Consider the following 27,370-nt stretch of genomic DNA (forward strand, 5'->3'; position numbering starts at 1 on the left):
CCACCTTCCATGCTAGTGTGCCTGCCTTCCTAAATCATTCTAAACTGAGCCCAGTCTCCCTGAATTGTTCCTTGATGCTTTTTGTCATGTCTGTGCACCATCCAAGTTATTATGTCCTTCTTTTTACATGTTTTTTATTTATTTATTTATTTATTTTCAGAAGGGAGAAGGGCAGAGAGAGGGAGAGAGAAAAATCCCAAGCAGGCTTCGCGCTGACACGGGGCTCAATCTCATGAACCATGAGATTATGACCTGAGCTGAAATCAAGAGTCCGCTGCTTAACCGACTCAGCCACCCAGGTGCCCCCAAATTACTGCTTCCTGAATATTAAGTTGCCTCATTTTCTTTACTGTGCCTCATTGTAAAGAATATTATCATTACTGTTTAAATGTGTCCAAGGTGCATTAATATAAATGCCTATGTGATAAACTCTAAAATGTCCATCATAAACCACCAAAAACCGTGTCACACATCCCCTAGCGACACTGCACTGTCCCTGGCTGCCCCTAAGCACCCTTGTTCATACAGCCTGCACTCGGGCCAAAGTGGGCAATTCACCATCCCCCCCACCGCATACACCACTCACTCTGATGTTTGTCCCTTCCTCCAATCCCACCTCTCACCTCACACTAATCATTCAAGCCCCAGCCACCCCCTCTTGAGGTTTCCCGGACTCCCACAGCCTGCAGGGAGCTTGCCTCCCCAGGCTCTCCCTGTGCGTGGAGCACCCAGGGCCTCTCCCTGAGGACTCTACGTGGCTCCCTTCGAAGTATGAGGTGTGGATGAACACCTTTTCTTTCAGAACATTTGCAGGCTTTCTTAGACCAGAGGTCATAGCTGGCTGTTTTGCATAGGCTCTTGCTCAGCGAACAAACGCTCCCGGGATGAATGCCTCACAGTGAATTCTGCTCACTGTCCGGTGCTCTTTTTGGTAAAACACAAATCTGCTCATATCATTCTCCCGCTCCCCACAAAATAAAGTCCCAATGACTTAGCAGACATCAAGAGACAGGGTCTTTCATGATCTGGCTTGAGTTGGGGAGAAGCATCCCCACCCTTATCCTCTCACCCTAATGGGGTGAGACTGACCCTCTCTCTCCCATTTGTCAGGGTATTTTTAGCTTTCTTTTATAAAGCCTAGGTGATAGGGCAGCCCATGGCTACCAGAACTAGGTTCCATTGAATCCTTTTACAAATCTGCATAGACAGTGTGATGGTTAATTTCATGTGTCATCCAGACCAGGAACAGGGTACCTAGACACTTGGCTAAACATTATTGAGTGTGTCTTGTGGGTGTTTATGTATGAAATTAACGTTTCAGTTGGTAGACTGAGTAAAGCAGATTACCCTCCCCCCTAATGCGGGCAGGCCTCATCCAAGCAGTTGAAGATATGAATAGAACAAAAGGCTGGAGTAAGAGATCTCTTCCCACCTCACTGCCTTGAGCTGAGATACCAGTCTTTCCCTGCCTTCAGATGTCACCTGAAAAATCATCTCTGTTTCAATCTTTTAAAAAAAATTTTTAATGTTTTATTTATTTCTGGGAGAGAGAGAGGGAGAGACAGCGTGAACAGGGGAGGGTCAGAGAGAGAGAGGGGGACACAGAATCCGAAACAGGCTCCAGGCTCTGAGCTGGCAGTCAGCACAGAGCCTGATGCGGGGCTCGAACCCACGAACCGTGAGATCATGACTTGAGCCGAAGTCTGAGCTCAACCTGAGCTCAACCAAATGAGCCACCTGGGAGCCCCATCTCTGTTTCAACCTTAAGCCTGCCAGCTTTCTGACTGGAACTACATCACTGACTCTGCATCTGCAGACTACAGATCCTGGGACTTCTCAACTTCCCCAGTCACATGAGCCAATTCCTTCTAATATACATACATATACATCCCTTTGTCTGCCTTAGGACGTAAAGGTCCTTAAGATTTTGTTCTCAGTCTTTGAGGTCTCTGTCAAAACTTAGAAGCAATAAGAAAAGTCACATTAAAATTATGCCAGATTAGAGGGGCACCTGGGTGGCTCAGTCTGGTGAGTGTCTGACTCTTGATTTCAGCTCAGGTCATGACCCCATGGTCGTGAGATCGAGCCCTGTGCAGGGCTTCATGCTGGGCGTGAACCTGCTTAAGATTCTCTCCCTCTCTTCCTCTCAAAAAAAAATATTATACAGATTATTATTCTGTAATTTAAAATTTTTTCCTAATTCAGACGATAAAAATGGGGATCATCTATGAAATATGATAAATATTCAGACTTAGAACTTAGACCTGAATGGGTTCTGTTCTCTCCTTTCTCGCCCAGAAAAGTGAGAACAAAAATGAGTAGGCTATTCCCATAGGGCCCTAGGGAAACAATCAATTATCCTTTGTGTCTGCTGTCCCTCCTGGGCCACAGTCCCTTCTCTTGCTCCATACATGTCTACAGAAGCAGGTATCACGGCTTCCTCTCACTGGCAAACACCACGAGCTAAAAAATGACGAAAGGAAGCTACTACTGCCTGAATGCCACAGATAAAACATTGAAAGCGGAGAGCCCAGCAACCTGTGACCATGGAGATGAGTTGTAATCAGCAAACCAAGGCCCTCGCCTTCCTCTTTCCTCTGGGCATCCAAGAAATGGTTGGTTCAGAAGCTCCGAGCCCACACTATTTTCCAGCAACAACCACTTAGCAACAGGATTAATACATCACAAACCCAGAAGTCAAAAACCACTCACGTCCTGCTTACCAAAACCAAAGTTAAGATATCAGGTCTATCACACTTCTTTTTCCAGCACTAGGGCAGACTCAATACCCCAAATGACTTCCTCCACTGAAACTAAAACATGGGATAAAATATACAAGCATATTGCCTAGCTCGCACCAAAGGAAAAGAATCTACAAAGGCCAAAATGAAGTGAATTCCCAGGGGGAATCTCCCCCTGGGAACTCGTAAAGCCAGCCTTGAAATGGGTTTGGTGTCTGCATTCGTACTCCGTGGTGCCTTGAGATGACTGATTTGCAGACATCAGAGTATACCCTCTCTGGAGAAGCAAACCCTCAACTCAGGACACAAAGCATTTCCACAAATTTCCAAGGGAAATGAGCAGCTTACAGTAAGAAAAGAGAAAGAAATCACACAGCATGCAAGGACCAAAACACTAAAATAAACAGGGAGAGGGTTCCACAGGTAGCAAAATCAGATGACAGAGAGTTTAAGGATTGAGATGAGGCAACACAGAATGCGAGCTCTCTCGATGATGCCGTCCCTCGCCTGTTTTCTCCTGTCTCCATATGTAAATGTCCATCAGGGTTCTGTGTCTCCATGCCTTTTCTATTTCTTCCGAGACTCTGCTCTTGCTTTTTGTCTTTTTTGACCTCTCTTTCTCCACAGGCACCTTCCCAAAGCACTACGAGAATGTCCAAATCTTTCCAGGAAGACAGAACGGAAAGAGGAAAGAAAATCTGTCCCCCACCCCCCACCACTTTTCCTCTACTACTCTTGCTCTTCCTGAAGGGCAGCTACGGTGATCCCCCCCACTGCCCAGTCACCCCTACACTGCTCCCAGCTTCCACACGCCGCCCCCCCCACCTCCACTCTTCTGAAACAGCCCTTACCCTGGTATCCTGAGTTACCACATCACCAAACGCAATCATCTTCATCTTACCTGCTCCCACGGAGGTAGGTGCATTGTGACTAAGTCCTTCCTTTCAGAAACTTTCTCCACCACCACCCCCGCCCCCACCTCTATGACATCGCTCCCTTCTGATTTTCCTCTAAACCTCTCTGGTCATTTCCAACTAGATTCCTTTGAGTGTTATGTCTGCTCTGCTCACTTCTTAAAATGTAGTTGTTTTAAAGTTTTCATTCTCGGAGTGCCTGGGTGGCTCAGTCAGTTGAGCATCTGACTCTTGATTTCACCTTAGGTCATGATCCCAGGGGTGTGGGATCTGAGCTCCACTCAGCATGGAGCCGGCTCAGGATTCTCTTCCTCTGCCCTCCTCTCTGACTTGTGCTCTCTCTCTCTCTCTCTCTAAAAAAATAAAAATTAAAAAAAATAAAGTTTCCATTCTCAACCCTTTTCACCTCCTCCCTGGCCATATCATCCACTCTCAGGGCTTAAGAGCAGTCCACCTCTGGGGTAGGCGTAACCTGGCAATATAAGAAATCTTTCCAGAGGGCATTCCAAGGTGAATAGTTTCAAGAGGACCCATTTCCAGATCCTCCACTGCCATGTGTTTTCCTTCCTAGAATCAATCCGCCTGAGAATACGTGAATCCTTGATAACAGGCATCTTCCTTCATAAGCTCCTTCTTGCTCATCCTAAATCTGATAAGGGCACATTTCTTCAGAGCGTATGTAAATATCTCTGGGCCAGCACCTTGGAAAGTTGCTGTAGGAAAGAATAGTCTGATGGCTGCCAGAGGGCAAGGGGTTGGGAGATGGGCAAAATGGGTGAAGGGGAGTGGGAGATACGGGCTTCCAGTTATGGAACGAATAAGTCACTGGCATGAAAGGTACAGCAGAGGGAATATAGTCAGTCAATGGTATTGTAATTAGTGCTGTATGGTGGCAGATGGTAGCTACGCTTGTGGTGAGCACGGCATGCATGCATAGACTTGTCACATCATCACTATGTCATACACCTGAAAGCAATATAAGATTGTGTGTCAACTATATTTCAATTTAAAAATAAGCCATAGGTATTGAGATTACCTACAATATAGGTAGTCTCAATATCTATGGCATTTTTTATGGCATTATATGATTGTAATATAGTGAATGATTATAATATGGGTAATAAATGCTCTTGTAAGTTAGAAGGGTTCCAATTCTGCTTTCAATAAAATTGAAGAGGGGCGCCTGGGTGGCTCAGATGGCTCAGGTCATAATCTCATGGTTTGTGGGTTCCAGCCCTCCATTGGGCTCTGCACTGACGGTGTGGAGCCTGCTTGATATTCCCTCTCTCTCTCTCTCTCTCTCTCTCTGTCCTTGCCCTGCTCACTCTCTCTCTCCCAAAAATGAATAAACATTTTAAAAAATAAAATAAAATAAATAAAACTGAAGAAAGACCAAATGGAATTGTCAGCTTATTGATCATTTGATGATAGTTTTTGATGATAGATCTGTATGTGAATTGGGGCTTCTAACTCAGAAGGGGTTTGAAGAACTAATTGGCAGTTGCTATAACAACTTCTTCCATTCTCATCCACTTATTTATCTAAACAAGGTTTCTTAGTATTAACATCAAAGCAAGGAAAAATATTAAGAGAATTTATGCTGAGCCCTGTGTAGTTCTAGCAATAAGGAATATTCATCCATGGATATATGAACTAGTAGGAGAAAAATCCTAGGCCCACCAGTGGCCTTAAAAGATGAAGCTCCTGTAATATTTTACGTTTCTGTTTAATGATTGCAAATTTAAACTATAATTATTATGTTAATCAGGAATCAATTGTGTACTAAGAATAATTAATGATAGCTCAAGCTAGAATAAATTAATTAACACTTAGAGGCTGAGGGTCTCCAGAGGCAAAATTTCTTTTAATAAACATATAGTAGTATTTGTTCAGACAAGTATAAAAGGACATTCAAGAAAAAGCTTTCAAGCATAAAAATTACTTTAGGATTACATCACATGGAAAAGATGGAATGGAAGTTCAAGTTCAAGGAGAAAAAGTTGTAAAACCTTTACTCTGTTGAAGATGAGTTTGTTTATACAGTTTTTTAAATGGGTGATGAATATGTACAAATACTGAATCATTATGTTGTATACTTGAAACTAATCTAATGTATGTCAATTGCACCTCAATAAAAATTTATTTTGAATTCAGTTTTCTGAATTAATTTAAAAATTGAGTAACTGTCATCTACTAGGCCTGATTAAATATTTCGTATTGTCATTTTCAGTGCTAAACCTGATACATAAAAAGAAATGACACTGGCACTAAGTTTCCACTGGCTGCATTAAAATGAGGGATGTGACCATTTTTTATGTCAATACTTAAAATACATTCGAAATGACATCTTTTGCAGATATTCAAACTTATGAAAGAAAAGAATTTTATATGTCAATTTAAAAATATGTGAGGGTAGGGGCATCTGGGTGGCTCAGTCGATTAAGTGTACAACTTCGGCTCAGGTCATGACTTCACAGCTCGTGAGTTCGAGGCCCGCATCAGGCTCTGTGCTGACAGCTCAGAGCTTGGAGCCTATTTCGGATTTCTGTGCATGTCTCTCTTTCCCCCTCCCCCATGCATGCTCTGTTGCTCTCTCTCAAAAAAAAATAATAAGTCTTAAAAAAAATTTTTAAATACACTGAGGATAAATACTGTATAATTCCATTTATATGATGTTACAGAACAGAAAAGATTAATCTATCATGAAAAAATCAGAACAGTGCTTGCCTATAGTAGGGATGGGGGTATAGACTGACTGTAAAAAGTTCAAGGGGACTCTGTTGTAAACGCAAAAGCATTTGTCAAACATCAAATGGGAGACTTAAAATGTGTACATTTCATTGAGGGAAATTTTACCTCAAGAAAAAAAGAAAAACTACAAATATATGAACTCTGGGTAGTGTTATGCATATCAAAGAATTTAGAAGTGAAATGCATTGGCGTCAAAAATATATTTGGAAGCACTGCTAGGAATTTACCCAAGGGACACAGGAGTGCTGATGCATAGGGGCACATGGACCCCAATGTTCATAGCAGCACTCTCAACAATCGCCAAATCATGGAAACAGCCTAAATGTCCATCCACTGACGAATGGATCAAGAAGATGTGGTTTATCTATACAATGGAATACCACATGGCAATGAGAAAGAATGAAACTTGGCCATGTGTAGCAACATGGATGGACCTTGAGGGTGTTGCTGAGCGAAATAAGTCAGGCAGAGAAGGACAGATACCATGTTTGCACGTATAGGATTCAGAGGAACTTAATGGAGGACCATGGGGAATAAGAAGGGGGGAAATAGTGGGGGAGAGGGAGAGAGGCAAACCATGAGAGACTCTTGAATGCTGAGAACAAACTGAGGACTGATGGGTGTAGGGGGGAGGGAGTGATGGGCATGGAGGAGGGCACTTGTGGGGATGAGCACTGGGTGTTATATGGAAACCAACTTGACAATAAACTATTTGTAAAAAATAAATAAGTAATATATTTGCAAATGTATAAAAAAATAAAATGGATTGAAAATGGTCAAGATAAGTAATGTAACTAAAGCAAAATGTTTACAGTAGAATCTAGGTGGTGTGTATATGTTGTTCACTGCTCAAGTATTTCAACTTTTCTGTATGTTTGAAAATATTCACAGTAACTTATTGGGGAAAGTGTACAAATGGGAATATTTTTTCCTAATTCTTTGAGGGATGTGCAGGCAAAAGTTTGAAGACCATTGGTTTCTATTATCACCATTTGTTAATGAATCTCTAACTGAAACCTCTCTCCCGAATCCCAATCATCTTTCCATCTGTCTCCCAGACTGCTCCATCTGGAATCCCCATCAGATCTAACACTCAACAGATCCAAATATGAGTTTATTGTCTTCCTGTGTCAGTTAGAAATATCAAGTATCAGAATATAACAAACAAAACGAGGGCAATTTTTCTCACGTAACAAGAGATCTGGAGGTGGGTGGCTGCTGGCATTGGTTCAGCCGCTTAACCGTCTCCTGACTGCCATCCACCTGGCCTTCCCTCATAGCCACAAAGTGTTCTACTGTTCCAGGCATCATGTCTGAGTTCAAGATAGGAAAACGGAAGGAAGCAATGCCAGTGACAATTGAACTTTTATTAACACAACTTCAGATTTTCCAAAAGCCTCCAGCCAACTTCCACATAAATCCCATTAATCAGAAATGTGGCCCTAGCAGCAAAGGAAACCAAGAGGCAAGTACCCAGCTTCCCTGTCCTGAAAATTGAATGTAGGATTGGGTGATGGGTAAGCCCATCTACAGTATCTATAACATTCTCCCCCAAACCTGATTTACCTCCTATACTCCCCATCTGTATGAATGGTCCCAGGATCTGATTAGTTACCCTAGGAAGGAGCCCAGGAGTCATCCTTACCTTTCTTTCCCCTCTGCTCCTCAGATTGACTGTCTTGATCTTTTCTCAGTCTTTGAGTCTCTCTCAGATCGGAGCTGCCTTCCTATGTCCACTGCCACTGTCTTGGTTCAAGTTCTCATTTCTTCCCTGAACTGTTTAGTCCCAAGTCTTAACTTGAAACTATCTCCCATGTGGCCCCTGCTTGACCATTCTAAAAACAGACATCTAACCATCTTATCTCCTGCCTAGATCTTGTCTGTGGCTTTGCATAACACCCAGTTTGAAAGCTAACTTCCTCAGTATGTCATGTAATGTAGTCCCTCAGTTTCATATAATAATGTACTCTTGCAAATGTATTACCAGTTAAGGTGCCCGAGTCTTGTCAAGGGTTAGCTTCCCTAAGGCACAGCTTTATAGATGGGGTGCAAGGGAGCTGGGAAAGTCGATATTCAAAATCTAAACCTGTTATGTTAGGTAGACAGCCGTCTGTCTCTAACTACTTAGTGTGTGCTAAAATCATAGTATGAAAGAATAATACATTTACATGCTATCATAGGGGTTCTGTTCCCAAAGAGTATTGAATATATCATCTCTAAAATGCATTTTGTCTTAGAGACTTAAAATTCAACAATATATTTAAAATATAATATCAGGATTGTTCATTCAGTTCAGAGATTTATTGAATGCCCACTATGTACTAGACCCTACTTTTTAGTTCTTTTTCTTCATAATAGAACAGAGATGACAGATTGAGAACTGTGTTCAATTGAAGCTATTTGCCTCTGTCTGCATACCTAACGACTCACATCTTTGTCTCTGTTGCACTATTTGAAACTTCTTACCAGAATCAGCACTTTCATTTTTCTGCCTTCTTACTCATTTTCATAAATACAATTCACCATTCAAACAACTGTCCAAAGACACAGATGGAGGCAAAGATGGCAACATGGTAGAAACCAGTTGATTGATAGAGTGCGAGGTGGTGACAGCCAAGCTTTGGTGAGTACTTACTCTGTGCCAGGCATTGTTCTGGGCACCTTACAAACTGTAGCCGTTAATCCTCACAACTCTATGAAGCAGGTGCTGTGATCTCCAGGTTGCAAGTGAGGAAACTAAGATCTAAGGGTAGTTTCAGACCTTTGTCAGCTGAGAGCTATGCCCAGCACCTCCCAGATGTACCTCTACTTAGCCTCACTACGTTTCTCCTAGTTGGGGAGCGGGGGCTGGGCGGTGGGGAGGTGTCTTTGGTCCCTCCAGACCTGTGCTTTTGTACATGCTGTCCCATCTGCCCGGACTGCTCTGCCTCTGTGCCCACCTCATTCTTGGAGACCCACTCTTCCCAGTCTTCCCCAGTCTAATGAGGCAAGGCCGGGCTGCGCTGGCCGGCACCTGGCCAACCTCCTCATCTTGCTACAACTATGTGCTGATAGATCGCTCTCTACCACCAGAGAAGATACCACCAGGCCTGACTGTCTCATTGTTGAGTCCCTGGGGCTTGCTACTATGCCTCGCCTATAACAGGCACTTCAAGTTTTGCTGAATCGATGCACGGGATCCCTGGATTTTACACTTCCTTGTCGCCCCCATACCGTCTGGCACGTACTGCAGACACTTAGTCAATGGGAGCGGGAGCCTCATTTCCCTGCCAGCAGTTGAACTTAATAAAACAGAGCAAAACAAGACCCGCCCCCTTTTCCTCCCGTCTCCACATCACAATTAATCCCCCAGGATTTGGATTCCTTTCTTAGCCCTCCGATCAGTCGAATCCAGCGGGACCCGAGGGGTGTCACCGACTCCCCTCCTCTGTCCAGGAGGGGCAGGGTCGGGAGCCGTCAGGGCGCAGGGCAGCCGCATCCCGCGCCTTCTGCCAGCTCTTGCCTATTAAGGTAAGAGTTCTCAGAGCAACGCGGGAGGGACCGAAGGGGGTCTTCGGGGGGTCCCCAGGAGGGCCCCGAGGCCTGTGCGCTCGCCCAGCGCCAGGGAGCACAGCCCCGGGTTGAGTGCCCCGCGACGGGTCCTGCCAGCTTCAGGGCGGCCCCGCGTCCTACTTTTCTCTCCTAGGCGAGGGCACCTTCCTAGGTTTCCATAGCCACCGGGGCCGCGTCCTCATTCTCAACCGCCACCGCAGGCCTCAGATGAGTCTCTGCACAGGGCGCTGATTAAATGGGTCTCCGGTCCTCAGCGGACGCTCCTACCCCGCAGATGCCCGCGGGAGGGCCGAGAGCGCTGCACCCGGGGGGCCCCGCAACCCGGGGACGGCCCAGCGTGGCGGGGACCGAGCGGAGGACGCGTCCTTCCGGCCGCCGGGTGCCCGCCCCCTCTGCGCCCCCACCCCACGCCAGTCTCCCGGGGTCCCCCAGGGCCCGCTCCAGCCCGGCGCCGGGCCCAGACCCCGCCCCGCCGCCCCGCCCCCCGCAGGCCCCGCCCACGGCCCCTCGCGCTCCGCCCCCTCCCCGCCGGCTCCCGCCGCTCCCGGCGCTCCGAGCGCGGGCCTGGGGACTCCGGATCCCGCCGCCGGGGCCGCAGCATGGGGCGCTTCCGCGGGGGCCTGCGGTGCATCAAGTACCTGCTGCTCGGCTTCAACCTGCTCTTCTGGGTGAGCCCCAGAGCCGGGAGGGCCGGGCAGGGGAGGGGCCGGGCGGGAGCGCGGGGCCGGGGTCCCGGGGGAGCTGGCCTCTGCGGCGTCCGAGCCGGGCCCCACAAGGCTGGGTGTTCGAACAGGCGGAGGTGTGGAAGAGGCAGACAAAGAGGGAGGGGAGGAATACGGGGGAGGGGTGAAGGGGTGGAGGCACAGAGGGAGGGAGAGATGGAGCGACAAGAAACGGTGAGAAGGGGGGACACCTTGTGGCTCTCACCTTTGAGGAACCTCTGCTCCTGCTGGTGACTCCAGATGCGGGGACACCAGCCCCTCCTCACCTCACCTCCTGAGGAGTGGCTCCCTCCAGCCTCCAGGGCACTCACCCCTTCTCGCTCTGCCTTTCTGCCTTTCCACCGCAGCGGGGGCCTGGCCGGGGCGCCGGGAGAGCATCCCCCGGGCCCATGAGGGGGGCTGTGTAGGGGGGTGCTCGCAAAGGGTGTGTGTGGAGACACCACCTGGCGATGATGGTTTTGTTTAGGAAATTGGGGCCAGGAGTGAAAATGGAACCTGGTGGGGGGGGGGGGTTGTCGTCCTTATTCTGGGTGTTAGGAGAGGGTCCCGCGGGCTGGGAGGAGGGGGTGGTGCTCCTCCGCGAAGCGGATGGAAGTATGGACGGAAGAGAGAGGTTTGCAAAGGGCAGCCGCGTCTCCCCAACCCCTAGCCCGCAGCCTCTGCTAAATACCACAGATGATCTCATTCAACTTTGCATTGAACCAGCATTTCCCCGGATTAGTGGTTCACAGAGAGCGAGGGCCATGCCCCTGGTCTCCTATATTACCGGGAAGAGGTTGGGGGGGGGGGGGCGGGGAATTGAAATCTTGTTTTGGTTGAACAGGTTCTTGAAGCTGGTGGGGAGCAGCAGTGGCCCGGGTGCTTGGAAACCACTGAAGGAAGAGGAGGTTGATTGTCCTGTGGGCTCTAGGGAGTTTGTCTTCCCGTGGCTGCAACTAGTTAATTATTGAGTGATGGGCTCTGCTCGGTCTGCTAACCCATTAGCCCAGACCCTGGGCGACTCCAGCGAGCTCAGTCTCAGAGGACAAGTTGCCATGCTCGGCATCCTCAGGGCAGGTGTGAAGGGGGCACCCCAAAGACAGCCCCTGAATTTTAAAAATACACATGGTTTTGTGTACCAGGCATTTACACTCAGCCTACTCTAGGGAGGGACAGTCCTAAAGGCCCTTTATGTTGTGCTTTTTAATAGTCTGGCTTAATTTCAAAAGCTGTTCATGGTAGATGTCACACTTGGGTGACACCCTTCAGTCTCACTGCTTACAAATTCAGAGCAAGTTTTCTATCAGCCTTGGAAGGAATTCTCAGGCTGGACTCAGTGCGTACTTAGTGCCTGATGTTATGCCGGCCCTTCCAGGGATGATCATAGGAAGCATTTCTTGAATGTTTTCAGTGTGTCGGGGACAGTGCTGAGCACATCGCATTCATTCTTACACTTAACCCTGACAACAGTCCTCATGTGTATAATGTTGGTCCCTGTTTTTACAGACGAAGAAAGGGACTCAAATAGGTTTACTTGCCCAAAGTCATATAGCTATGTGAGTGGCAGAGGTGGGACTCGAACTCAGCTGCCGTGGTCCTAAGCACTGTGGTACATCACACGCCTAAGCGGTGGCTCTCAAACAGGGGTTCCTGGGCCAGCGGCATCAGCATCTCTGTAGAACTTGTCAGAAACACATATTCTCAGCTCAGAGCCAGGCCTGCTAAAGCAGGAACTCTGGGGGAGGGACCCAGCAATCTATTTCAGCAAGCCCCCCAGGTAATTCAGATGCATGCTCAAGTTTGAGAACCACTGTCAAACAAGTATTATAAAGATAATTTATAATAGATAAATATAAATGAACATATATAATTCGTAACTATAAAATGCTGTTCCCTGAGTTGCTAATGTTACAGAAACAAGCCCAATGCATATAGAACAAGTTAATAAGCACATAACGAAGTGATAAAGTTCTCACTCCTGGCCACAAACATAGTAAAGAAGGGAAGTAGGTACAAAGCAATGTGTTAGCCACTGGGTTAGTCATGACCTTTTATATGTATGATCTAATTAAGGAGTCCAGAGAAGGGGTCGCAGCAATAGTGAGGAGTCAGGACTCTTGTTGTGAAGAAGAGGGTGCTTACACTGAACCCCTTAGGACTGGTCAGATGAAGGTAGGCAAGGTGAGAGAGTGACGTGCCACCAGCCGGCCTGACAAAGGGGTCAGACTCCAGTGTGGAGTTCCCAGGCAGGGTGTGCTTGAGTAAGTTATTCTCATCTCGAGGGGTCTGTTTTCTCGTCCAGACTATTGGGGTAACAGGGACGTCAAGAGGATTAAAGGGAAATGTGTAAAGCACCTGCCCTCATCTTCCTATGAGCGTAGTACATAGTAAATGCTTGGAAAGCATTATTGGTGCACAAAGGAAGCATTCAGTAAAAATTAGCTCTCTTCCCCGAGTCCCTTATTTTGGGGGACTAGCCTGTATGTTTGCCAAGTGACTTGCAGCTTGCCTTTGTTTTAGGATAATTACATATTATCTTCTCAATTTGTACTCGTGAATCCCCCCCCCCCAGCTTGAAATGCTCAGAGAGCAGGGTTTTTTGTTTGTTTTGTTTTTATATTCTGTTCACAGTTGTGTCTCTTGTGCCTAGAACAGAACCCAGCATGTAGGAGCCACTCAGTAAATATCTGTAGAATGAATTCATGAATCTGCAGGTTAGAGGACTTGGTACAAATCACCTTTACAGTTTGCACGGATAATCAATGATCAACTCTGTCTGGACCACTGAGCCTATCTCTTCCCGCTCATTACCTGTCCATCTGTTCTCTCTTGGGCAGAGGGAGCCCAGGACTGGGGGAGGGGGTGGCGAGGTGGTGGGGGGGGGGAGGTATGGGGCCTTCTTCTCTCCCAACCCCATGGGAGGGAGGGGACTGAGGGTCACAGAGGAGCAGCAGCAGTTACAAGAGGCCTTCTCAGGTCTTATCCACGCAAGCCATAGGGAAAGGGCCAAGGGAAAGTGATTATTTAGGATAAATTATCTAGATCTCTTCCTTCACTCTAACTGAGGGAACCTGATTCCAGAAGTTTCTGAGGTCGTTTTTCCTGGTTGGAGGGGTTCGTGGGAAGTTTGGGGAACGGGCAGAGGGTGGGGGCCACTTTTCCTGGAAGGCTGGGCTTTAGTTGTGACTTCAAGTGTAATATTCCCACACACCGCTGAATGTTTAGGGGCCTGCCCCTCTGAGATAGAAGGTCACCCTCGGGGACCGCACTGTCTTTCCTATCAGGCCTCCAACAGAAGGCAGGCAAGGAGGTAGGGTGGGTGTGTTCTGGGATCTGCAGTTTGACAAATCGATTTGCAGCCTCCTCTGGCAGCTTGGTTTAAGCCTCCCCAGGCTGTGCTCCTGATTTTATAAACATTCAGCTAGATCCTGCCCGAGCCAGCCCAGCACTGCCTGGCCCAGGGCTGCTGACAGTTTTCACCACTGAATTTTTAAAACCAGAAGTGCAGCCTAACCGTGAACCCCACTAATTTCATGTCTGTCACCGTGGTCGATGCCTACCACAGAACGCCTCCCAGCATCTGTCATGTCTAAATTCGGACACTGCAATCAGATAGCACAGTATATTCCCGTGCCTTTCACTGAAATCACCTTTATGTTTTCTCTACTGTCGCATAGCAATATAAACAAAACACCACAGTCACCACGCTGCATATGTTGGTTTCAAGAAAAACCTGGGCGCTGTTTATTCCTTGGCTTATTGTTGTACGCTCAGCGTTTTCCTATCATTGTGCTGTTACAGCGAGCAACTCGGGGTTAGCGACTGACAGGAAGCAGGACGGCTCATTGTTGAAAGTCTCATGCCATATATGGCTTGTCTGAAGTCTCTCTCCTTTCCTTCTTGCCACTATTCATGCGGCTTTGGGGTTTCAGTCGGTGATGCCTAGCAGGTGCTGTTAGGGAAGACTGTGTCCCATGCGCTGGGAAGTAAAAGATATTTGACGTTCTTGAAGCTTAGAGAGGCTGCCTCCTCCACGCTCTCAAACTTATTTCAAACAGTAACTTCAGAGTTACCACCTGTCCGGAACACCAGTGTGGAAAAATATCTAAGCTTTGGAATCCACCCAAAAGCTAGACCAGCCCAGAAGGCGGACAGGAATTTCCTTGGCCTTCTTGTAGGATAGTCTTCGTCTCTGATTTCTGTCGAGGTGGAGGGATAGCAGTGGAGGCCAGGCTCCCCTAATGTGGACTAGAGGGGCCTAGCATGGCTGGAAGGGGCAAGGAGCCTATGCCAGGGTCAGGGCCTGGAGGCTAGAGGTATAGTGCCAGTAGTCCAGTAGACCTCGGACAGGTCCAGGCAGTGTGGCCATTCAGATTCAGGAACTCAAAGCCGGGAAGGTGGATACTGGCATTGTGCTGCCTGAGTTCATTCTTGCCTGTATTATTTACTAACTGGGGGACCTTGGACAAGCCATTCAACCTTTTTGAGCCTCAGTTTTCTCATCTCTAAAATGGACACAATTAAGTACCAATATCAATCTGTGATTTTGTGCAGATAAAATGAGTTACTATATGTAAAATAGTAAGTATAGTCTTTATGCATAGTTAACACCCAATAACGTGAGGTGGTAGCAGCAGTGGTCATATTTAAGCATTAGAAGTACAAGTAGCAGCCAGAATCCAAGAGGTTCGTAAAGGTGAAGAGAAGTGGCAAATAGGTATGTTAGGGCCAGCCGGCTTAGGAAAAGGGCAGAAGTTTCATAGCTTCTGAAAGGCACAGAGTCCAAAGGAGAGATTTCCTCCTCTGCGGTTACTCGGGAGACATATGCTGACGACCTGCTGTGCACCCGGCGCCCTGCCAAGTGCTTGAACATTCACGTATGATTAAGACACGGTCCTTGACCTTGAGACGCTCGTGCCTCTGTATTAGCACTCCATTTTGCCTTTCGTTGTAGCTTAGTTCCTCTCTAGTGCCTTTGCTCCTTGAGGGCAGTGACCATTTCTTGCTGGGATCCTCCTTCATCCCTCCGCTCAGCAGTCACTGGCAAAGCTCCAGCCAACAGGATTGTGTTCGCTGATGTCCGCACAGGGGCTGCCTGCTTGCCCCCTGCCCTGCCTCTCAGCCACCAAGGGGAAGCCTTGAGAAGCGACGGGAAAGCCTTTGGTGGTCGGTGCCCCTCTAACCTCAGTGTGGATGCAAATCATTGGAGGATCTTGTTCAAACAGATATTTTGCTCGGTAGGTCTGCGCCTCTAATAAGCCTCCCAGTGATGCTGATGCTGTTGGTCCACTTTGGTTTAGATGTGGCCCGAAGGGGTCGGAGACCTCCTGGTCCTTCTCATTTCTGAATGAGGCACAGAGTACCCTTTGTCTCGGCTTCCCGATGGCCCTTCTCTTAAAAGACTTCTTCTTTCATATTAAGACTTGATGGTTTCTAGAATTACCAGGCGGCCGCATGTCCATTGTCCACTCATCTCACTGTGTTATTCTAGAGCATGCATGTGGTATCCTCAGGTATCCAACCATGTGTGATGAAAGAGAACATAACCTCCATCCCCTACCTTAATATTGACAATGAACATCACAATAGGGCTGTTCTCCTAAAGCAAGGGATGCTGTACTGCCCACTGAGACAAAGCGTGTCATGGTCGCTAAGGAATTAGGAGAGGGAATTGAGGAAGAAGCAAGTAAAATGAGAATATCAGATTGGCTGGGAGCCAATGAGGAAGGGCTTCCTTGGTCTGCCTTTTTCATCCTTTTTGGACTTAATTGGAAACAAAAATAAGAATGCTAATTAGCATTCATGGGATGTTTTAGTTTACAAAATGCTTTCACATGCATTATCTCACTTGATCATGAATTTCAGTGGTCCCGTGACATAATGTAATTATCCCCCTTTTACAGATGTGGAAGCCGCAAGTCAGGCCCAGTATATGAGAGGCAGGAGAGAGGTTGAGAACATGGCTGCTCAGTTTAAGGCAGAAGAAAGGCAAGATGGGAATCGAGAAAGGGTGTATCTGTATCAAGAGACAGTTTTTAAACTTAATTTCAGTAGCAGAAACTGGAGGAAGCATCGTATATATGTAAGCTGTGTGCCGCCGCTTTCCTGAGCGCATTTTCTACATTAGCTCCTTAAGTCCTCGCGCCGCTATCCGAGATAGCGGCTGTTGTTACCCCTGGTTTGCACAGGAGGAGACAGAGGTGCAGAGAGTTTAAGAGGCTTGGCAGGGACTCCGAGCCAGCCGGCAGCAGAGCTGGCTTTCTATGTGTTGTCCCCAAGTCTCTGCTGTTACCCACTCCATCTGCAGACGAACAGGAGAGAAGGTTGGAGCTATGACAAATGTGTTCATTCCAATATGGTGGCCACCAGTCACATGTGGCTCTTCAAATTTAAATTAATTAATATTACAGGAGATTTAATATTTAGCTCCTCAGTCACAGCAGCCCCATGTAAAGTGCTTGATAACCGTAGGTGGCTAGTGGCTACAATATTGGACAGCACAGATAGGGAACGTCTATATTTACATCACTAGAGAAAGTTCTATTGGATAGCTCTCGCCTGAATCGAGTTATTCTTTCTCTCTGAACCATTTTTTTCTGCTTACCTCTTATTAGGTCTTATAAAACTAAAGAGAGAGGGGAGTATAGTTTTTAGAAAGGAACACTGACATCTGGAGTTCAGATGTTTGAGAAAACTCAAGGGGATTCTGGCTGTCCTGAAAAAGAGCATAGAGCTAAAATTAAAATAAGTAGAGAAAAGCAGCAGAGGACTTAGCTATTAGTACTCCCGGAGTGGTGGTTCCTACCTTGAGTAGGATTCAGTTTTCAGTTTGACTGTAACATTAGCAAGTCTACCACCATAATAACACCAAGTATCAGACACAACCTGTCCTGAGTGTGAACCGTGAACTCATTTAACCTCTTAGGGAGGCACTGTGAATACCTCCACTTTGCATATGAGGAAGCTGAGGGTTAGAGGGATCAGGTGTCTTGCTCAAGATCACGGACTAGTAAGTGACAGAGCCTGATGCCAATCAAGGATGCCTAGAATCCCCCCTTGTATCTGCTCTAGTTTCTGGACACCACAGCACTGGATGGTGGATGTTGTTGTCATTATCCTGCCTGAGGGCATCAGTATGCAGTGTGAACATTCAGGAGAGGTGACATTTTCAAGAAGAGCCATTGGCAGTGTTCCTGAGGGCGTGCCACGCCCCATCCTCCCCATTGTAATGGTGGTTGGGAAAGAGGCAGCTTAAAAACTGGGGCAAGGAAATTGGGCAGGGATGGCAAAGCCCCCTCAGAGCAGGGCCAGGTGCCTTGAAATCTGCTGTCACTCAGCCAGGAAGCCCATTTGCTCTCCCTGCTCACACTCGAGTCTGTCTGGTCCCCTGTAAATGCCCCAGTGCTGTCTGCCTCCGCGGCACAAATGGCTTCTGGCAAAATCGCCGGTAAGTAAAAGCTCTCTAGAACACCAGGCTGGACTTTCAGGATTTCTCCGGGATTCCATCCAAGCTAACTTTTTAATAAACCAAAGCTTTTAGGCTTGTTCTAACCTGAGTTCTACCTGAAACATTTATTTCCTCCCGTTGTCTCTTGATAACATCTAAGACTGGACGGAGAGCATTATCACCAATTGATATTTAGGAATCCTGTGTATCTCAAGAGTGGTTCTCTCAAACTACCTTGACAGGTATTAGGCTGTAAAACAAATATTGCTTCGTGCCCAGTCTTTGCTCATATAAAGCTTGATACAGATGAGGTATTGCAGTAGGCATCGGAGCCCTCAAGGCACATGTTTATTCAGAGGGTGGGCCTGGGAGAAAAGCCAGCCAGGTGTTGCAAGGAAGAAGTCAGAGGATGTAGAAAAGGCCATTACTGTGCTTCTGGGAAGTCATCGGCTAGGTGAGCCAAGGCAGACATTGGATTTCCTTCACTTCGGTGACTTGGTGGGTTGGCTCTTCGTTCTGTATTTGATCTTCCCTTGATGAAGCCATCTGCTCACTGGAATCATTAGCCAGCAGTCTGTGATATTTGTGTCACTGTCAGAGACAACTATACAGCCGTCACCTTTTCCCTAATTCTTGCTGATCCTTCCTCCCTCCTCCTTTGCCCTGTCTTTCTTTAGAGACAAAGCACTAGGTAAGAACCACTGAATAAATGCAACACACTTTCCAGCCCCTGTCTTGCACCTGCTTTGGGGTGGAGTGATGCCTGTGGATCCAAGTTAACTTCCCAATGACCTAAACAAGCGCACAAGAAGGTGTGTTTGGCTCAAGTATAAAAGCTGGCATTTTTTCCAGAGAGGACTAGAACGTTCCAATTCTGTCGTGGTTTTGATCGCAGAACACTACCATCAGGGCAGAGAATTCGTCACGGATTGGTTTTAAAATATATCCTTACGTGAAGGCAGTTGTTCAGGAATTTCTTAGTATGAGCTTGTTCTAATGAAACTGTTATGAGAAAAATGATAATAGGGAACGTCAGAAACCCTGGCATCTGGCTGGCACATTTCCAAGCTCACATGTGCCGCCACAGCCCTGCCTCCCCGTTACACCTCACCTGTTCCTGATGTCAGGTCAGAGGCTGTGAGCTTCCTCAGATGCGTTTTTGCATGGATGTCCAGTGGCATTTGGCTCTTATGTTTCCTCCGACAAAATCCTTGGTTTTGAGAAAGTGCCACTCTGACTCCTTTCAGTGAATAAGGGGATGAAAATATTGGGAGCTGGCTTTCCTCTTTGAGAAAATTAGTGTCATCATCCAGAGCAAATGTGCTTCCGACGTTTGCCTGCTTAAAGGATGAAACTCCATTACCCTTGCAGTGTCTTAATGTGGTCTGTAGTCACATCAAGAGTGAGCGCTCATTACATGATTCCATCCGGGGTGAGAATTGCCCCCAAGCTTAAAAGCTTTTAATGAAAACTGTGGGGTTAAAGCGTCATTTCCAGCTTCGCATGACTTCATCCTGGAGAAGAGATTCGCAGACATGGTGCTCATGCTGGAGAAGCAAGAATACAAAATTGATTTTGTTCATTCTTTTTTTTTTTAATTTTTAATGTTTCTTTCTATTTTTGAGAGAGAGAGAAAGCGAGCAGGGGAGGGGCAGAGAGAGAGGGAGACACAGAATCTGAAGCAGGCTCCAGGCTCTGAGCTGTCAGCACAGAGCCCGATGCGGGGCTCGAACCCACAAACTGCGAGATCATGACCTGAGCCAAAGTCGGACGCTGAACCCACTGAGCCACCCAGGCACCCTGATTTTGTTCATTCTTTCATTTGAGTCCTTTGATTGTGTGTGTGCTGCCCTAATTGCATTAAGTGTCTGAATGCCCCTGCCTGTAGGTGCTGCAAAAGGCATGTGGAGATGTGCTCTGTGTCCGTGCTTGAGGCACAGAACACATCTGCATGAGCTTAGGAAAACCCAGAACTGATACTACCTGCACTAGTTTTGTTTTGTTTGTCTGTGGGAAAGCATTTAGCTGAATATACTCAGCCGTGTGTTCACACAGTGCCTTCCAAGGTGTCTGTGCAGTGTTTCCAGGCACAGAGCTTTTTGAAAATAGTATTTTGCAAAGTATTCCCTTGAGGGGCCATCATTCCTGTGAGCCTGTCTTAGTCAAGTCAGGTTGCGATAAAAAAAAAAAGAAAAGAAAAAAGAAAACACAAAGATTGGCTTAAACAATAGAAATTCATTTCTCACAGTTCTAGAGGCTTGGAAAGTCAAGATCAAGGTATTGGCCGATTGGGTTCTTGGTGAAAGCTTTCTTCCTGGTATTCAGATGGTTTCCTTCTCACTGTGTCCTCACATGGCAGAGAAGGAGGCGGGGGGGAGAGAGAGAGAGAGAGGAAGGGAGGGAGGGAGGGAGAGTGCATGCCCTAGGGTCTCTTATAAGGGAATCCCATCATGGGGGCCACACCATCATGACCACGTCTAAAGCTAATCGTGTCTCAAAGGCCACACCTCCAAACACTGTCACACTGCGGGTAGGGCTTCAGTATCTGAATCTGGGTGGTGGCGGAGGAGACAGTTCAGTCCACAGCACAGCCTAAGAGGGGACTTCATGAAGACCCTCCACTCTTCCCTTCAACCGATGTCTGCTGGGAGCCTGCTCTACAGGGCTGAGGGATAAATGCAGCATCCACCCCGTCCCTACCCTCACACAGGTCAGGTCTTGATTTTTTTCTTTTTTTTTTTTTTTTTTTTTTTTTTTTTTAAATATTNAATAGTTTATTGTCAAATTAGTTTCTACATAACACTCAGTGCTCATCCCCAAAGTGCCCTCCTTCATGCCCATCACCCCTCCCCCCACATCCATCAGTCCTCAGTTTTTGTCAGCATTCAAGAGGTCTTGATTTTTTTTCAATTCCAGACATATTTACAGTGTTTTATTGTTTTTAATGTTTATTTCATTGGGGGGGGAGGGGCAGAGAGAGAGGGAAAGAGACAGAGAATCCCAAGCAGGCGCCACCATGTCAGGACAGAGCCGCACGCAGGGCTCCGACCCAAGACTGTGAGCTCATGACTTGAGTCAAAATCAAGAGTCGGACACTTAACCAACTGAACTACCCAGGCGCCCCCGAATTCCAGAAATATTTAAATAGAAGTGGTTATGTGAGACATGAAGGAAAATACACACCCAGGGCCAGGGTAGGTTTCCCAGAGGAACTGACTAGAGAGCCGACAGCTGGGGGTGCGGGGGCCCGGAACTGTGGGGAGGGGGAGGGGAAGAGAGCTTTCTAAGCTGAAGAAACAGCAAGAGGGCAAGAGCAGAGGCCCCCAAGTGTGAGGAGAAATCGAAACTGGGTCTCCCATCTAGGTGAAAAAAATATGTGCAGAGAACTTCCCCCAAGTGAAGCTTTTTACCCAAATCGGGGGCTTTCTGCTGGGTGTAGTTATCAGCTAGCAGAGTAGCACGCATTTGGTTTTTGTGAGCAGGGTTGGCGGCCCACTTCTGGGTGTGGGTGCGGGTGGGGGTGGAGGGAAGCTGGGCCGCCTGGGTGACCCGAGTCTGGAGAGTGATCTTTGCATTTTTGTATCTCAGTACAGCCCTCTTTCCAACTTAGTGCCTTCCAAAGAACCATGCTTGTGATTCATGAAATCTTTATTTTTGTCAAGTGAAGAAAAAAAAAAATCCTCAAGATGGAACATCTCATTAGCAATCCCAGGAAGGTGGAAGTAAATACTGTAAAATAAAATTGAAATCCTTTAACAAGCTCTGCTTCACGCCAAATGATCTGTTTCTGACAGATAGCGGTACCTTAAAGGAAACTTTTTGTTCATCTACTTGCTTAAATGCTTTCTGAGGAAGTCTGTGCCCCTCTCCTGTGCTACTTTAGTTTTAGAACATAAACTGCCTTCTCTAAGGGCTTACAATTTGCAACTTTGTGTCCTGCAAACACTCTAGAATATGGTTAGATACTGAAATCTCTTGCCTGTGAAGATGCATAATACAGTTAGATCCCGTGACCCCCTATTTAATTACATGGATTGTTATGTCACTGTTCCCTTCAGTGCTTTTTTTTTTTCGATTTTATTCCTGTCCTCTTTTTAAATGGTGGGCACACTTTCGCCCTCCAAATTCTGTTCCATTACATTCTCTGAGTTCGTAATGCACAGTTGGGACTCAGAAAAGAAATGTCACACAAAGGATAGTGACACCTGGCATCTTCTGGTGGGCTGGTTCTGTGGTCGAATTCTTCCCTGCAAGGTTGGTGTCCATTGTGGGTGACCTGGTGGGAACTGGCTTCTCCATGAGCCCCTGAGATCCTTCTAAGAAGGAACTGGATCTTCCTTTCCTATTTGTCCTTGGCTCCTGGCTCACAATAGATGCTCAATAAATGTTTAAGTGACCAACATCAAGGTCCCACTCAAGCTGCTGTATGAAAACATCCATTCCTAGAAAAACAACATTTCTAGTGAGAATTATTCCAAAGGCATGGGGATGGGAAGCAGGGCAGCCCTCAGCAAAGTTCTTTACAGAGTAGAGTGGATCCTTGTGGTCTTCAGCTCTCAGCCACACCCCCTCCCTAGTGTCCCTGCTCTCTCCTTCAGCCATCGGGTCTTTATCTCTGGCTTCTCCCTGTCTGGCATGAGGAAGCACCCATGCTCCTGATTGTTCCACGAAAACGAGTATCTCCCATCTCCCCTCCCCTCAAGGCCCTGCTTGGGCTTTCCAAGATGGCAGCAAGCTAAGTAGAAGCCATGGACCACACATGGTCTGCCCCAACGTGCCTTTCCAGCCCCAGATTTCTCTCTCTGCCCAACCCAGGTTCCAGGTAAGGAAGCAAAGCCTTCCCTCTGCCTGATGTTTGCTCCTCCCTCCAGCCCTCCCCTGCTCGGTGACTTCCAGCTCATTCTTCAAGGTGTAAATCAAAATGCCTTCTGCTTGCTGAACACCGGTTGTCACACTTTGCTCCGCTCTCTGCGCAGCGTGACGCTCTTCCATTGAGCACAGTTCCTGCATGACATTGCACGTATCCATTCATGGGCTCAGTTTCCGTGTGAGACAGTGAGTCCTGTCTTTCAGCATCGATTTCCCTAAAGCCTCGCACATCCCCAACGGGGACCGCAGATGATTCCTTGAAAGACGGGAGGAAGGGGGAGGAGATGAGGGCAGGGGCAAGCCTCATTCCTTGTTTGTTCTAACACTGGCTGAGGTGCGTGTGGCGGCTGAGATTAAAAGAAGAAGAAAGAGCAGGGAAACAGAGGGGTTTGGGTGTAGAAGGGGTTAAGATGTAGGCCTAGTGGGCCTCAGGGCTTCCCTCACATCATTTAGTGAGATGTGTCTTCCCGGGCTTGGGGCACACAGAGCTGTGGGACTCCCCAACACTCCCCCTGCTCTCTGCTCCCGACTGCACTGGAATTGGGGTGAAGTGTTTCAACTCAGTCCCATTTCGAGCATGAGGCAGATCAGTCAGAGTCCAGCCACCCGAGTACTACAAGAGCCTAACCGGAATGGTGAGGTTGAAAACACCCAAGGGCTACGTGGGCTGTGTGATGTCACTTTCCAAAGCAGCGCTCACAGTTGTCATGAGCAGCCCCAGGCCTGCCTGGTCCTCCCCCGCCTACCCCTGACACGGCCAGGATTCCCTCCACACAGTGATGACATTCAGTTAAGCCACAGTTTCCTTGACCCGGGAGGAAACCCGTGCGGTTTGGGGGTGGGGGCGTGGACGAGCAAGTGTGGATTTTTTTTCTCCTCGCCCGTGGCTTTAAATTGCAGCTTCTCTTTTAATTTTCCATTATGCAGCGAATGCATGTGTGCCAGAAGCGGACACATGTATTCCGTCTGGGACAGTAATCCCAGACAGCAATAAATTAGAGTCTGTGTGCAGACATGCCAAAAATGTGGCCGCGTGGTAGGGTGTCCCTGGGACCAGCCACCTCCTCCAGTCTGCTTGGTGACTGCGGGCCTTGGCCTGCCGCCTCTGTCAATAGATTTTGCTTTGTATTTGGAAACTGTCTTTCCATCTAGTCTCCACAGAGGCAAGAGGGGGGAGGGCTGCCTGTGAGGCTTGGCTGGACACGTCTGTCCCAGGCAGCCTCAGGGAGCTTCGAGGACAGCGTCCTCCCAAGGGCATCATTCTCTTTCCTGCACCAGAACAGCAGTGACCTCCAAGCTGCTTCCCCCCAAACTAAAGCACGGCCCAAGAAGAGCCTCCCCGCTCCTTCTGGATTGAGCCGATAGACTACCATATAATGCTTTTTAAAAAAACAACATTTTTAAACTTACAAGAGGAATACGTGTTTAGTGCACAGAATTTAGAGGGTAGAGTGAAAAAAAAAAAAGCCACCTGTAATCCCACCTTCAAAGATACTCGGAATGTTTTAGCATGACTTCTTCCAACGTTTTTCCGTGCCGTGCTACCCTTTTAAACATGCAAAAAGCCGGCGGACTCCAGCTCCTTGAGCTGTCCCTCACATTATCCAATTAGTGCTTTCCCCTAAGTACTGGAAACTTTTACTTATTCCGCATGAGAGAGTCCAGCTGGGAGAGCCGCTGACTCCCCCTGCCCTTCTGGAAAAGCTGGCCACAGAGGGAAGCAGCCGGGAGAGGACAAGGGAAAGACAGAGTCCTTACAGAAGTCCAGCCAGACAGCCCCACAGGGTAGCACCAGGTCCTTTACCACCAGCCCTGCGGATAGAGGGACGCTGTATACAAAGGGCTCTGGTCTGACCCTGACTTTGATACCCTTTAGCCTTGGGAAACCTCTACTGCTCTGACCGCATCCCATCCTGTTGCACGCGTGTGTGCTCTTCGCTGTGGGGGCAGGAGCAGCCTCTGAACTGTTACCTTGGTGACAGGCTAGCCCCCCTTCCCCAACTAGAGGGCTGGGCTGACCCAGGAGGCGATCTTGACACGTGCTTGCTTCCCCGCTTGCTTCCCCATGTGCCTCTAGCCCAGGAGGTACGCAGCGAGCATCTGTTGTGATTGACCGATAGGACACAATTCGAGATGGGTGTCTGTGACTAGCAGGCCGTGTGACAGTCCTGCGAAGAGAGGGAGGCCTCCTGGCGCCGATGCCCAGCCTCACAGAAGTCCTCAGGGGCTAGGAGGAAGCAGACGATGACTCTACCAGCCGCCAGCCTGCCACACGGCCTCTCCGGGAGCCGCACGGCACACAGACCCTGCTTTTTCAGAAAATTATTTTTTCCTTTCTCACTTTCCATGGAAACTCAAAATAGCAACCAAAAAAAAAAAAAATCCAAAACAAAACAAAAAAAACCCCGGCCGAGCTCCCTCTCAGCCTGCAAAACCGTCCCCAGGAATAGTACTGAGATCCTAGAGGCCCTGGGGGAGAAAGGGTTCTAGATCTCTCTAAAATCGCTTTCTCACTGGGCACTGTGTGCCCATGAGCTGGAGGTGGGTTCTGAGGTGGTGTGTTTTCTCAAGTTTAGAAAAGTGAGTTTCTTCCAGGGCTTAGAGGTCAGCTTGCTGTGGTGACAGTCCCCTCTCTCCGTGCTGTTGGTGAGGAGGTCCCGAGTGCCCAGCGAGGGACGGCACGGCAGTGGACAGATGCCTTCCATGGAGACTGTTATTGGAACATCCTTTTTGAGATGCCTCTGGGCTGTGCTGTGTATGCCTGGTCCCCACCGAGCAGCCTGGCAGAATGGGGGGAACTCCGGGCTTGGAATCAGGATCCCCCAGTTCTGAGATCACATCAGGGACCCGAGAGGCTTTGAGCACATTGTTTCACCTTCCCTAGGTCACCAGAAGGGCAGACAAGCTGATTTCTAAGGAGACACCCTCATCCAGCCTCAGGACCCTGTGCCCCCAGCCCGCCCCCTGGTTATGTGAACGCCAACCCTTTCCATTCGCTGAAAAACCAGTGTTCTTTCCCTTCAGCTGGCAGGGTCCGCTGTCATTGGTTTTGGACTATGGTTTCGGTTTGGGGGCACCATGAAGGACTTCTCATCGGAGGACAAGTCCCCGGAGTATTTCTACGTGGGTGAGTGACTCCAGCCTTACCAGAGTCCCCTCTACCCCCTTCTGCCTTGGGGCAGAACCTGCATCTGAACTTCTGGGGGGGAGGGGGAGAGGCGCAGGTCAGGGTAGTGAGGAGGCAAAACCTGACCCCTGCAGACTCCACCTGGCCCTGGGGGTACAGGGCCATGTGGTCATGGCAGGCGCACCCGCGCACCCCTACCCTGCCCGCTCCTCCCGCGGTTCATCAAAACCCAGAAAGAGCCGTGTGGGAGGACCGTCGCGCTGTGCTTCTCTCAGCCGCGGCTCATTTCCAAAGAATTTGAAAACTCCCTCTTGCCCGCGGAATGAAGTGGACACACCCCAAAGTCCGTCACCCCCGCGTCCACCAGGGCTGACGGGGTCCCTGCCAAGTCCGGGTTTTAGGTGTGATCTGCTATTTTAAATTGTCTGTAAGAGAGACTGGGTTCCGAATGAGGAGACATCTCAAGGTTTGGAGGCGCAGGGAGGTGAGGGAAGGGATGAGGGCTGGGAGGGCAGACGGCAGCCAAAGGCAGCCAAATCAGGAGGTTACTTCTCGGAGCAAGATGGGTAAGGGCGAGGACGCCCCACGTTTCACCAAACCCCAGATGCAGCCTCTTCTGTAAAACACGCAATTAAGTTCCACTTCAGAGAAGAAGAAATGCTGCCGACTCAGCCGTGACATCCCATAAACTATGCACGCTAATTTTAGAAACATTAGTGTAAATATGTAAAATGTGTATCGGAATGGCTCCACGCGGGGAGAGGCGAGGGGCGATGGGGCGTCTCCAGAGCTAGTTCGGGGTCCCACCATGTCATCGGGGAGCAAGGCTCTCTGCGGGCCGTCCGCGGATCACCCCGAACCCTCCCCCCAGGTGTGAAAGAATGCGCTGTGGCTCCATGTGTCAGAGCCTCGTCCGGCAGCCTCCAAAAGAGAAAAAAAGGAAGTTCCATCTAAAGCGCATGACCCTTAAAGAGGCCCCCAGCAGACCTCCCCTGCAGCTCCTGGCCAGGACAGTACCGCGCGGGCCCCAGAGGGCCTCGGACACGCGACAGAGCAGAGTTTTGTTACAATGATGAAGGGAGGAATCAGCCACCGTGCTTAGCACTGAAACGCTCTTTGCCCCTCCCGTGGTTTCCAGGTGGTGGCACACAGGCTTCCCGCCAAAGCCCATGTGCACATTTAACATATTTCTCCTTGAGGAACTCCTGGCTCCGAAAACCCCCTCGGAATCGTTCTCCATCCCGGAGCAGGCCCCCCGTGCCCCAGGA

General features: G+C 48.3%; 1 protein-coding gene across 1 annotated transcript in view; it reads left to right on the forward strand.

Moving 5' to 3' along the window:
- Positions 1–10,502: 10,502 nt before the first annotated feature.
- TSPAN2 (tetraspanin 2) overlaps positions 10,503–27,370 on the forward strand; it is a 68,571-nt gene continuing 51,703 nt past the window's right edge. Inside the window, exons 1-2 of the mRNA XM_039249067.1 lie at positions 10,503–10,626; positions 26,000–26,102. Of these exons, the coding sequence (XP_039104998.1) occupies positions 10,558–10,626; positions 26,000–26,102 (172 nt within the window). The 5' untranslated portion in view covers positions 10,503–10,557. The remainder of the gene's footprint in view (positions 10,627–25,999; positions 26,103–27,370) is intronic.

This window comes from Hyaena hyaena, unplaced genomic scaffold (assembly GCF_003009895.1).
Source record: "Hyaena hyaena isolate Hyena2069 unplaced genomic scaffold, ASM300989v1 scaffold_330, whole genome shotgun sequence".
Lineage (NCBI taxonomy): Eukaryota > Metazoa > Chordata > Mammalia > Carnivora > Hyaenidae > Hyaena > Hyaena hyaena.